The sequence below is a fragment of the Scophthalmus maximus genome, chromosome 8, assembly GCF_022379125.1.
Source record: "Scophthalmus maximus strain ysfricsl-2021 chromosome 8, ASM2237912v1, whole genome shotgun sequence".
Lineage (NCBI taxonomy): Eukaryota > Metazoa > Chordata > Actinopteri > Pleuronectiformes > Scophthalmidae > Scophthalmus > Scophthalmus maximus.
This window is the reverse complement of record NC_061522.1, coordinates 23,222,380-23,236,226: the sequence shown is the minus strand read 5'-3', so window position 1 is coordinate 23,236,226 and position 13,847 is coordinate 23,222,380. Positions and strand designations below refer to the sequence as shown.

Here is a 13,847-nt window from a genome sequence, read left to right as displayed (position 1 = left end):
ACCATTCAAAATTAAACGATGTCTATAAAACTATAAAAAATAGTAGCATATAGATACAAATAAAATACAGAATCAAATTACTACAAATTGAACAAATTACAACATAATTGTTGTAATTGAGGTTCACCATGTCACAGGAAGTGAACCTCAGACCTGTGCATCTGATTTGAAAAGCTCTTCTCTGCCTCGGCCGCAGTGACTGGAAGTGTGAGGCCTGTTCTGAGAGCAGTCCTGAGAACTCCCTCTTATCTAAGAATATTGGCAGCTCAAGCAGTACAAAGGTAGAGGTGCCACAAGGCATTGAATGTCTGCCCAGTGTGCATGTCACTATAGGCATTGTCAGGGACGACCCATTTCAATCTTCAATAACTTCTTTGTTTTTAGACATAGGACTGTCAAACCCCGCCATTATACAGAATGACAGCCATTTTGAATTTTAAACCTGAGTAAAAAAACAAAACAATTAAAAAATAATTTAAAAATGAAAGGTTTTCTTTTTCAAAAAATCACTAATTTATGAATTTATTGACATCAAACCACAGTGTGTGACATCCTCTTACAGCTTTCACAGATGTTAGTTTGTGAAAAAGGCCTTAGCAAATCCCTTAGCACAGCGGCGGACTCAGGCTGTTTGAGGGGCAGGGGCGGGAAAAAAAGGGCACCTACTGCACGACATGGGATCCCACCAACATGCAAAAAGCTATAATGCATCAAGTATGATGAAATAGTCTTCTTACTCAGAAAGGGCATCAAGGAATTTTTGTACATTTTAAAGTTTAACCCATCAATCTGATGAACCTTGATAGCAATTCAGGAGGCTAAATCTATGAAGGACTTTATGCTCTTGTCAACAATTGTGCCTTTGCATTGACTTTCTATATAATCTATATTCGCGCAAATAATTTGCGTCGCGTTCGATGTGAGCGCACCTTAAGAGGTCTTTTATTTTGCTAGATATAGAGGGCTCTTCATAACGGCACCCTTTTCCATTGGAAGGGCTCCCATATAGGGAACGTCAAGCTTAGACCAGTGGAAGGGCACCCTATAGGGCACTGCATCACGTTTTATCCATTGGAGGGGCACTCATTAAGACACGTTATCAAATACTCTTGCTTTAAAGGGCACATGGTCATACTTTTTGCATGGAAGCACCCTAGAGGGCACTCAATCATTGTTTTTCCCATGTGAAGTGCAGCCAGTAGGGAAGTTCCCCTCGTCCCTTCCCTCTTGTCACTCCAGAGGGAACTTTAGAGACGCGTGTTCAACCATGGGGGGTCCTCATCAGTGAGCATTATTGCTTTCATTTTCACCTGGAACGCAGGGTATTGTTATGAGGAATGGTGGACGTGTTCAAATGACGTCTGAGAGGTGATACAGTGACGTGTGACGTGTGAGGAACGAGGAACTGGACATGCCTGTATGATCACAACCCTGCTCCTCCTCACACAGTACTGAAACATTGATGGCAGCTCTTACAACACTCAACAGTCATGCTGGTGCTTTAAGGAAAAAAAAGCAATATCACCTGATAGCCTGATTACTATTTATGAACTCAATTTCAGTTTCCAGTGTGTTTATTCAGGAAGACTGTAATTAAATCTGCACATTCCTACTGTACGTGGCGTGGCCGTGACAACAACGAGCCAGCGCACTTTCCAACAGCGACCTGCACGTCAGCTCTCAGATGTGGGCTGGAGAAGCAGACACTCCTTTTCCCCTCCTCCTGCGCCCGATAAAACCTGCTCTCGCGTCCCCTCCTCGACGCGCTGTCGGAAAACACAGCCACCCGAGTTGGACATTTCAACCTGGCAACCTGACACGACCTGGCAACGTCGCTCGCTGTAGTTTGGAGCAACAGCGGCCGGGCGCGAGCCACTTGACGCCGCAGGAGGCTACTCGCCGCGGGGGCTGCCCCACTGGAGCCGTGTCGGCAGTGAGCGCGAGTCGACGACAGTTGACACGGAGCTGGCCGCGGGACTGCCCACCGAGCCTGGGCGAACTAGCCCGCCGCGAGCTACTACCAACGCGTCAAACTTGCAACACCGGTGGCCGTGGCCTCGGCAGCCGCCTGCCCGGCTCCCTTGACAGCCGGCTAGCCCGCTGCTAAAGGCTGTTAGCAGCTAGCCTAGCTTAGCTGTCGGCAGCCCGGCGAGCCGGCGACACCTTCCAACATGAGGCTGAAGGTGGGGTTCGTTTCACGGAGTTTGCTCTTCATCGGGACGTTCCTCGGTTTGGTGGTGCTCTGGTCGTCCCTGTCGCCCAAACCCAGCGACGACAACCCCTTCGAGAAACGGGTGAGTCCGCGGTCAAAACAAACCGGCGAACTTGGAAGCGTCCGACAGGGGGACGAGCACATACGGTAGCTGCCAGTGCTAGCATACCCCCGACACGGCACGTCGACAGCGCCTGCTACATTAGCTCCGCGGGGGCAGTCGCAGGGGCAGACTGGAGTCATGGCGACCTGAAGAAGGGACCCAGTAACACGCAGTCCTCGCTGCGTCGGTCTTTGTGAGGGGAATAGACACATTTGACTGGACACTTGCGACCACGCTCGTGTAAAACAAGTACCTCTCTTCACACGGAAGTGTCAAGGTTACTGTCCTACAGTCTAGGACCTGGGGTGAGGCCGAATTGTCGAATTGTCTTTGGAAGTTTCCTAAATCTTGACGGGACCCGGAAGTATTTGATCAGCAGCCATGATAAGAGCTGTTGAAATTCTCTCAGTGCAAAGGAAAGGTGCCCCAATGCTTCCTCTGCTGTCTCCTTCAGCACAGGGTACACTGGAGCTTCCGCTGCGACCGCACCCCTGGACAACTCACTCCAGGATGCATGTCCGCATGTCCCACGTGTCCCCGAGGCGGAAGTGTGGTGCTGGGTTAACAGTTGACATAAGTTCAGATCAGTCATATCTTTGGTACAAACTGCATGCATGCATGCATACATGTACAGTATGTATGTGTCATCCACAATGTGTCTGGACTGCTCTGTTGTTGTTGAGTGATAAGTTAACGAAGAGGCGGGCTAATGTTTGACCATCTTCGCCCTCAATATTAATCCCACAAAATGTTAGGTTATCACAGCCATGGATAGTAATGTACAGATAATACGGATATGGACAATGATATACAGATGTCTATCTACAGTATGTGCTCTACTTAGTGCCATTTTAGTTTGTTCTATAAAATAAAAGTTTTTTATATATCGGCAAACATAAATGTCTGGAAGGTTCATATCAGACGATTTATTGGCCTACCGATATATAACGGATATCAGTGTCGTATGGATGCTGTCATCTCCACATTTGTTTTCTACTTAAGGACCTTTTTTGTGTTTGAAAACAGTGATTAGATGTTTTGTGGGCTGAGCCAAAGTGGTGGCAGAAGTGACAGATCAGCAGTTCACAACATAGGAATATTGATCCCGTTATTTTAGTGGTTTGCCAGCACAAGACAGTGAGTAATTAAGTGAATAAGTCACCCTCAGTCACTACTTCGAAACACCAATGAAATTCTGTGGTCCCATTGACCAAGTTTGTGCTCATAGTTTAAATCTAAGTATATTTCCTATCACAGATATATTACCGTATGCCCCATTCCTTCATTAAATGCCCGCATAAATATTGAGTGAGTCAGTTATTGCTAAAACTGACAATGAGCAGTCTGGTTTGTTTTGTCGGTCAGTGTTGTTTACCATTATGAAAATCACCTACTGAGAATGCCAGCTTTGTTATTGCTGCCGTTATTAATTGTTCTTCACCATGACATTGATTTTCGTGACTTTTGTGTGACAAACAGTGGTGAGTCTTTTCCTTATTCTGGAGATGTCACCTGTTTCCCCCCAGTTGGTTCTGGAATAGCTGCTTAAAAAAAAAAGAGACTTTAGTGAAATTTTAAGTTTAAAAAAGAGGAAGTGGTAGTCTGCAGGGCGGAGCAGGGCAGGGAATGAAGGCTGAGCTGTGAGTGGGCTGGATGAAAGAACTGTGCTAAAGCTAGCCTCTGCTAGTTGAGTTAAGCTGGAGACAGGTGGAGATGAGCTGGTTATGAAGAGCTGCATCATGTTGTGAGTCATAACTTGTCATCTGATATTTGATTGGTATTCCTTCAACCATTGTGTTCTTCTCTGGTGATGTTAAGAATGTGCATGTGTTTTAAAAAATCTGCCTCTGTCACACCCTTTCATGCAGGAGGACAGTTTGCTGCCCAAAGGAGACCTCGCAAATCACTTTAAGCCGGTGGTGCCCTGGCCTCATGTGGAGGGGGTGGAGGTTGACCTCAACTCCATCCGGCTCAAACATGGTGAGTTCCATTTTTTAACATCTCATCAGGTAAATTTAACATCAGCGATGCTTTGCTACAAGCAGAAACTGCAAGAGATATTAAAGATGTGATGTTGCAACTTACTCATGTTAATCAGAGCAGCAATAGGGGCAGAATGTGATAACTACTGTGCATTCAGTGCACAACATTTAACTGCATGTTAAAGATCTTTCCTGGAGCTTGTGAGGAGCTTGTGCTGATGAGCAGACTGACACACAGTCACACTCGAGAGACCACAGGACATCAAACACTGTGCATTGCTCCACATCAATGCTGCCTTAAATGTTTGTCCATATTCGAGGTGTGACCCGACTTGCAGCTAATAAACGACCTACATTTACTTGTGTCAAAATAAAAGCCCTCGTAGAGTCATGTCACTGTGACTTCATGACATGTAATAAAATTCTGAAGCAGCAGCAGCAGTACAATAATTTTGCAAAATGAACATAGAGGAAAGCAAGGCTGCGGAGAGAAATGTTATCTTAAAGTTTTGACAGTTTGTGAGCTGCGCATGTGATGAAGAGGATAGGATTGAAGCAGTCAATAAACACAATGGAGATTATCAAGTTCAATTGGAAAGGATCAAGTTCATGTTCATGTATCGTACGATAAGTCAATAACGTAATGGGACTAACATAAAGCCCGTCAGAGGAAAAAAGTAAGACAACTCAATATGTACAGTCAGTTACCTAAAGCCCTTGTAGGTCTTTCACTATGAACCTGGTCACAGCGAGGTGGCTCTCATTCACTCTCCTCAGTCAGTGAAGGGGCTTTGGGCTCGTCTTTCACTTGGACCAGCAGAAGTAGAGTGTTATTTACCTTTACTTGCAAGACATTTGTTACACTGGTGGCAGTGAGCGTTGTCTCCATTGATTTTGGTGAAGTACGACCAGACTTTCATTCTCTGCACAATCTGCACTTGGAGCAGGTCTGTTTGTGTGACGGGGAGTGAGGCATACAAGAGGCGGAGAATCCTCCTCAGATTTAGACTCATTCAAGACTTCTTTGAGACTCCCTTCCTTCGAATTCTACCGAAAATGTGATGATATTGTATTCGGCATGCTGGACTGCATCTAGATAAATAGTCTGAACTCCACAACTGCTTCCGCTTTCGTCTGCACTCTCACCTGAGCACAACTTTAGTGTCCTGACCCGACACCCTGGAGCAATTGTTGCCACACCTTTGGATCCACAACACATACTTTCAAAAAGTTACTGTTCTGTTCTTCAAATTTTATAGTATTTCTGAAAAGTGAGACGGTGTTCTGCCGGCTACAGTTGTGCGTATTTAGTTACCAGATTTATTTACACAGAAGCTGACTTGCAGACTTTTGTGACTCTGTAGCTGTTTTCCTTCTTGCGGGAATTAAACAAAGACAAGGACACTTCTGATTCTTGAGAATTCTTTATTGTAACATCACTGACGACGCTGCACGTAAACAGCTATTTTAAAGAAATCATTGCTCGTTTATAGATTTTTTTCCTGTTCTTTTTCAGTTATGACTGTCAAACTAAATTTAAAAAAAAAGAAAGTCTATGGCATTCATAATCTGTATATGTCTGATTTTGAAAGGGTTTAGCTGAGCCAGGCCATACAACGATAGAAATAATCACTTCCATACAGGGTTAGTAGCAGTTACAGCTGTCAAAATACATTAAATAAGTTATTCATATAAATGCATTGGTATCTGATCGGTACTCGGTATCGGCCGATATGCAAAGTCCAGGTTTCTAAATTTGTAACGGGATGGGTATCTGAACACTGCTGATAATCATGCAATTTCTTAAACCTCACTGCTTTGTTCAAAGTGAGCTATTAAATGCACCTTTAGTTTAGTCTGTCCTGTAGAAATAATCTAAATGTCACTTTAGAATTAGCTGTATATATATATATAAATTTCAATAAGAGTCGATATTTTAAATCATCACTCAGTGTCCCCTCAGTCAACTCAGATTATTTAAGTGGAGCTCATTTTATCCCTGTCAGTGTACAGGTCCCCTACTTCAGAGGACATTTCAGTCCCTAGAAGTAGCTGCAGTGAGCGCTCCTTGCTTTAACTCTGCTAACCGAGACAAATCATCATGCCACTACCTCAGGTCGTCCTGTCCGCTCAGTGAAGATGTCTGAGAAGGGTAGAGTTAGCTGGGGACCTGGGTGAGTGAGACAGAGGCAGCTGAAGTACAAACTGTATATCTCAATGTGGAATTTTTTATATATATATATATATATATATATATATATATATATATATATATATAAAGCATATTTCTCTGTCAAAGAGGACAAAAGACTGAGAACTGTGTGTTGTGATATTGTTGTGTCCAGGAGGAGCCAACCATCCCCAGAACCCCGACCAGCAGCCCAACCAGAAGCAGGTGATCCAGCAGCAGTATGTGACATTCAGGCCTCAAACAAATGCCTACACAAGCCCTGTCCTGAAGAAAGGTGTCCTGGGAAACTTTGAGCCAAAGGAACCCGAGCCTCAAGGGGTCCCCGGCGGTCCTGGAGAGGGAGCGAAAGCCTTTATCCTGGGTCCAGAGTACAAAGACTCAGTCCAGACCACCATCAAAGAGTTTGGCTTCAACATGGTGGCGAGTGACATGATCTCACTGGACAGAACCATCAGTGATATACGCCATGAAGAGTGAGTGCTGCTCTTTAAACCACCTTCTTTCACATTTTACTGTTTGTTTTAACTGTCAGCTCTACAGAACTGTTACAGGAACACTTCGCTAATTTGCGAGGCTCTCCCAATATCTATATAAAGAGGTCACTACACTTGACGGTTAAATTATCCCTCCTAGATCCGAAATAAAACTAGCTCACACAACCACCACGGCCTTACCAAGGCCCCTGAAATTTAAACAAGCTACTCCAAATGGCATATAGTCATAGATATCAGTCCCCTATATACAGTATATGCCTGATTTTTATCACCAAGATCCATAAATGATTCCCTGGGAAATCATTGCAATGTTATAGAAAGTGATTAAAAAAAATCCTTTATCTGCCCCTTTATCCGGATCCGTGCCAAATCCTGTTGACAAGCCAACCAACACACAGATGTACAGGGGTGAAAATACAACCTCCTTGGCAGAGGTAAAAAATTGTATTGTAAGGCCGAATGATTGACTCGTCTATTGAGCAAACACAGATGGAAGGCAGTAAGGTGTAACTCATACACACCCCACTGAGCAACTGTCCTCAACCCCTCCAGTCACAGTTACACGTCAGGACGGTCGAGCCAGTTCATTTACTTTACCACATTATAAATGAACCATGATAGTTTTTACTTCACTGGCTCAGTGTTTCTAACATTAGCTGTCAGCTCAGTCTTCAAATAATTCACACTGGGTTATTTCTTCAGCACTAAAATGATTGTCTTTAAGACAAGACCCAATAATGGAGAGAAAACTAGAGACTATCTTGTGAATCTGCAGAAGAAGCAGTCATATGCCCCCTCATTGTCATCATACAGGAAGAGATGTCATAGGTGTGTCCATATTTATGCAACTTTGGAGAGTGGACCGGTAGGGCTGGGTGGTATGCTTTCGTTTGGCCTTCTCTCTCTGGCTAAGTGGTACTCTCTTCCAGAGCAGGCTCCAGTCCCATGCTCCTCTAGCCAGGCCGTCCTCATCTCCACCCTGCTGGGGCTCCATAGTGTACTCATTACCATCTATATAGTCTATCAGGGGAACTGTACATACTGTCCTACACACACGCACACACAGACACCCACGCGCACACACACGGACACAAACAAATTTGTATATGGGTCAGATGTGACGAAATCAGTGTCCCTCTTCTGCATTGTAAGACACCATGCTACAGTGGCTCACACATGGGGAACCTGTAGTGGAAGCTATGCAGGAAATGTTAGATGAACAGAAAAACGTATGTGCATCTCTTATCACAGGATTATCCCAGATGCATATACAGTACATGCAGCCTGTATGTAGTATACACTGAGCAGGTATGACAACTGGGTCAGGGTATCTTTGAAAATGCAAGGCTCTTGGTCAGCAGAGGCTAATACCTAGAGTGGTGTGGGTGTGTTGACATGAGTCTGATCATTGGCAGTTCCATCTTACAACTTTGTGCTGCTAACGTCTTGTGCCAGACACCACAGGACACCTTTAGAGGTCTTGCAGAGTCCATGCCTTGTCAGGTCGGAGTGGTTTTTGGCAGCACATGAAGGACCCACAAACATATTAGATGGGGCGGTCATAAAGTTCTGGCTCATCAGTAAAAAACTCGATGCACAGAACACAGTCCTGTAGACTGTCAAACCTTCTGAATTGTACTACAACACTTGTACTGAACTTGCCCTGTGTGATTTACTGGACACTTTCTTTAAACGTCTCACTCAGCTGGCTGAAATATGTGATGTAACTGGTTTCAGAGCTGATTAGTGATTAAAATTAACAGAGACTTTCTCCAAGTGAAACATCTGAAGATGTAGACATCTGTAAAGCACCAGCAATGCATACAATTGATATCACGTACCGACTGCAGGTTAGCATTAAACGGTATAAATATTTCATCTGCTACTGACTAATTTGCCTGTATTTGTACCATACTGCGACTAACACACAGACAGCATCAAAGGTGTAAAAAAAGGAACTTTATGATTTAATAATCTGATGAAATAAACTAGTCTTTAAAAAATGTCGGCTGGATGATGATCAGGCTGATCAGGTGTGTGTGTGTGTGTGTGTGTGTGTGTGTGTGTGTGTGTGTGTGTGTGTGTGTGTGTGTGTGTGTGTGTGTGTGTGTGTGTGTGTGTGTGTGTGTGTGTGTGTGTGTGTGTGTGTGTGTGTGTGTGTGTGTGTGTGTGTGTGTGTGTGTGTGTGTGTGTGTGTGTGTACTGCCATTGTTAGATGTTTTTCATCTAATGATAGGTTACTGGGCTAATAAAACCTGGGGCCTGTGCTACGAAACAGGATCTGTGGGTATTGATGTAACTTCAGCCCCATGAAGCTCACTGTTTACCAGGGGTATATCACCATGGTAACTAGGGGTGTGCCACGAGATCTCGCGATATTTCTCGTTGAGGTGAAAAGCTGTCGCGCAGACGCTGACTAGTGTACAGCTGCAGCCAGAATGATGTCGGTGTCTGAATGCGTAGAAGATGCCCCCGCCACGTGTGTAACAGCATTTTGTGTTCCCGGTGGAAATAATAAACGGCAACAGATTGACAGACAACACATGGACAACATGTTAGCACTGTAAGAAAATGTTGCCGAACACCCACACGAGCACTATGAAAAGACACTTACAGAACCACCGCAGCTCTCGACTGAAATCAACCGCGCCTGGGAACGAAATGTTGAAAGGCCAGACGATGCTGACGAATGCCTCTGCACTTCAACTTCCACAGTCAAGCGCTAGAGCCATGAAAATAACCAGAGACATATTCGTTTTCATTGCAGCTAATATGAAGCCAGTACCGTAGTGGAAAATTTCGGTGAAGAATACAATTTTAATTTTTAATACTGTTTGTTTGATATTGACAGCTATTTGGAGGATCATTTTATGGGGACAAAATCCTTTTGTTTAACCTTACCGTACTAAAAGGCAAATTTCTAATTAATCTACTTTATCAATGAAAAACTAAAAAAAATAAAAATCTGGCAAAATATAAATAAAGTTATATTTGAATCATGGAAGCTCCACTACCTCGTCAGTCAGGGGACCGACATTAAAAACTAGTTTTTTGATGACAGACAGGTCCATTGTCAATGTGTTTCTGGGTGAATCAACACAGCAAAAATATTTTCGGTTCATTATCCAACTGTGGCAGAACAAATTAGATTGTGGTGTCAGTAATTCATATAAAATCTTGTTGCGTAAACATCGTCATGTTGGTTTGCTGAGCGGGGCTAACCTTCGCAGTGCTGGAACCAGCAGCCATCTTTCCTTGCAGATGAACATCAACATGCCAATGTTCAGTGTGGTTACTATGCCTGTTTACACATACAACCTTATTTTCATTTTCTTGCTCAAAATACTGCCAGGCCATGCCGGTTTTATAAGCTCTGTCCTACTTTCCACCTTGCTGGTCTACAAAATCCGGGCATTAGCATGGGGAGAGGGGGGCTGAGTACCATCTTCGATGGGGCTGAGTACCATCTTCGATGCAGCAGTTAACCAGTGTTGCATGTTAAAAAAATGTTTAAAATGCGTGTTACCCACTAGTGTTTCAGTTGCAGACTAGTGAGGTAGCAACATGTTATGATTTAGCTGACTGATCTTGCACATCCCTTGTCAGTGTCCACGTCTCTCCTGGGAGAGCTCATAGATGTATAAAAGACTGAATGAGGAATTTCTACTTCCTCCCATACAAAAATATGGGTGCCACCATCTTGCGCTAATGACTTAATTTAAAGCCAGAGTACGCTGACTGACATGAAGTTGCATTAATGCTGAACCTCTAATATTTCTGAATGAATGTAACTGACCTGCACTCTTTTCTCCAACCCACCTCTCCAGGTGTAAGTACTGGCACTATGACGACAGGCTGCTGACCTCCAGCGTGGTGATCGTCTTCCATAATGAAGGCTGGTCTACGCTGATGAGGACCATCCACAGTGTCATCAAGAGGACTCCCAGGAGATACCTGGCTGAGGTGGTCATGATAGACGACTACAGCAACAAAGGTGGGTCTGCTTTCCTCACACACAGTGTAGAGGTTGGAAAAAGTGTGACTCTTGGATGAATTGTGATTATTCCTTGAACAATTTAGAAGTAATGTACAAATGTGTATATATACATAATAATAGGAATTCAAATGTTAGACTGTTATATTCACCTCTGTCACCAAGGTGAAGTCTGAGTGTGTGTGTGTCTGTAGTCCATCTGAAGGAGCGTTTGGAGGAGTACATCAAGCAATGGAATGGTCTTGTAAAACTCTTCAGAAATGAGAAGAGAGAAGGACTGATCCAGGCCCGGAGTATAGGAGCCCACAAGGCCTCTAAAGGACAGGTATCATCTGATCTCACTGCTTCACACCACAGCCACCGCTACTGTTGTTGACCTACTAGTGTGCCAATATTCATTTGTCATTTTCTGTGGTGTATAAACTAGTCACATGCGATACTTGAGTAAAATTAAAGATATCTTACTGATGACTGATGACTGAATGACTGATCAAAAGTAAAAGTACAAAGGAACTAAAACAGCCACAAATTAATTTCTTCAATTTAAACTTTGTCAACCGTATTTATTCCTCCCTCCTTCCTCTACTCCTTCCCTCTCTCCTTATACTCCCTCCAAATCTACTTCAGTACTGTTACAAAGTACTTGTACTTGGTTCCTTTAAACCACTGGTGTAAAAATTTTCCTAGTATTGAAGAATTACAGATATAGTTTCAAACACTGGGACCTCAAATTAAAGATGTGGATCAACAGTCACATACTCGTTCAATAGAGACATAAAGACATACAGACATCACATTTGTTTGTGTGTGTTGGTTTTCTAGGTGCTGATCTACTTGGATGCGCATTGTGAGGTGGGAATCAATTGGTATGCACCACTGATTGCTCCTATTTCAAAAGACAGGTAACACAAACACACACACACACACACACACACACACACACACACACACACACACACACACACACACACACACACACACACACACACACACACACACACACACCTGATCAGCCTGATCATCATCCAGCCGACATTTTTTAAAGACTAGTTTATTTCATCAGATTATTAAATCATAAAGTTCCTTTTTTTACACCTTTGATGCTGTCTGTGTGTTAGTCGCAGTATGGTACAAATACAGGCAAATTAGTCAGTAGCAGATGAAATATTTATACCGTTTAATGCTAACCTGCAGTCGGTACGTGATATCAATTGTATGCATTGCTGGTGCTTTACAGATGTCTACATCTTCAGATGTTTCACTTGGAGAAAGTCTCTGTTAATTTTAATCACTAATCAGCTCTGAAACCAGTTACATCACATATTTCAGCCAGCTGAGTGAGACGTTTAAAGAAAGTGTCCAGTAAATCACACAGGGCAAGTTCAGTACAAGTGTTGTAGTACAATTCAGAAGGTTTGACAGTCTACAGGACTGTGTTCTGTGCATCGAGTTTTTTACTGATGAGCCAGAACTTTATGACCGCCCCATCTAATATGTTTGTGGGTCCTTCATGTGCTGCCAAAAACCACTCCGACCTGACAAGGCATGGACTCTGCAAGACCTCTAAAGGTGTCCTGTGGTGTCTGGCACAAGACGTTAGCAGCACAAAGTTGTAAGATGGAACTGCCAATGATCAGACTCATGTCAACACACCCACACCACTCTAGGTATTAGCCTCTGCTGACCAAGAGCCTTGCATTTTCAAAGATACCCTGACCCAGTTGTCATACCTGCTCAGTGTATACTACATACAGGCTGCATGTACTGTATATGCATCTGGGATAATCCTGTGATAAGAGATGCACATACGTTTTTCTGTTCATCTAACATTTCCTGCATAGCTTCCACTACAGGTTCCCCATGTGTGAGCCACTGTAGCATGGTGTCTTACAATGCAGAAGAGGGACACTGATTTCGTCACATCTGACCCATATACAAATTTGTTTGTGTCCGTGTGTGTGCGCGTGGGTGTCTGTGTGTGCGTGTGTGTAGGACAGTATGTACAGTTCCCCTGATAGACTATATAGATGGTAATGAGTACACTATGGAGCCCCAGCAGGGTGGAGATGAGGACGGCCTGGCTAGAGGAGCATGGGACTGGAGCCTGCTCTGGAAGAGAGTACCACTTAGCCAGAGAGAGAAGGCCAAACGAAAGCATACCACCCAGCCCTACCGGTACACTCTCCAGAGCCAGCAATCTAACACTCATCCCTGTTCTGTTTGTGTCTCCATCTCCCATCTCTCCTTCCCCCCTGTCATATCCTCCGCCGTGTCTCACTCTGTCTTGGTCTCTGACACCCCACCCCATGTCTTTGTGTTTCTACTGGCACTGCTGTCTGTATTTGCCTCCCTCCCCCCCCCCCCCGTCATGTACACCACCCCAACACCTCCCCCCCATGTATCTTGTATGCATGGCCCCATCCCATTCTGTCAGAACGGTGTGCACGGTGCCCCTGATCGACTCCATCCACGGCCAGAAATTCACCATCGAGTCCCAGGGCGGAGGAGACGAGAATAACTTTGCTAGAGGAGCCTGGGATTGGAGCATGCTCTGGAAGAGGGTTCCTCTGGGGGACAGAGAAAAAAAACTCAGAAAAACTCTCACTGAGCCATATAGGTACAGAAATCAATGCCTCTGGACTTATCTGGGCAGTGTCAACACAGAAGACAAACGGGTCCCAGCTTACCTGGGCCAGGGTTAACCATATGTCTACTGCATCACCTAACTTGTGGAGAAAGCCTGCTCATGTCATCAGACCTGCCTAGATAAATATCAAAAACAGAAATGCTAAGACCACAGTGTACGGGTTTTAAAAGCTGATATTTAATACACACTTTGGTATATTTCAACTTTTACCAGATTTAAATATC

General features: G+C 44.0%; 1 protein-coding gene across 2 annotated transcripts in view; it reads left to right on the top strand.

Annotated features, from left to right (window-relative positions):
* The first annotated feature begins 1,473 nt into the window (after positions 1–1,473).
* Positions 1,474–13,847, top strand: part of galnt7 (UDP-N-acetyl-alpha-D-galactosamine: polypeptide N-acetylgalactosaminyltransferase 7) — a 21,227-nt gene continuing 8,853 nt past the window's right edge. Inside the window, exons 1-7 of one of the 2 annotated variants that reach the window (XM_035637030.2) lie at positions 1,474–2,294; positions 4,184–4,295; positions 6,643–6,961; positions 10,810–10,976; positions 11,171–11,301; positions 11,799–11,878; positions 12,969–13,151. In XM_035637030.2, the coding sequence (XP_035492923.1) occupies positions 2,172–2,294; positions 4,184–4,295; positions 6,643–6,961; positions 10,810–10,976; positions 11,171–11,301; positions 11,799–11,878; positions 12,969–13,151 (1,115 nt within the window). In that variant the 5' untranslated portion in view covers positions 1,474–2,171. Of the gene's footprint in view, positions 2,295–4,183; positions 4,296–6,642; positions 6,962–10,809; positions 10,977–11,170; positions 11,302–11,798; positions 11,879–12,968; positions 13,152–13,410; positions 13,594–13,847 lie in introns of both variants that reach the window. The other variant, XM_035637029.2, reaches the window with a different exon arrangement.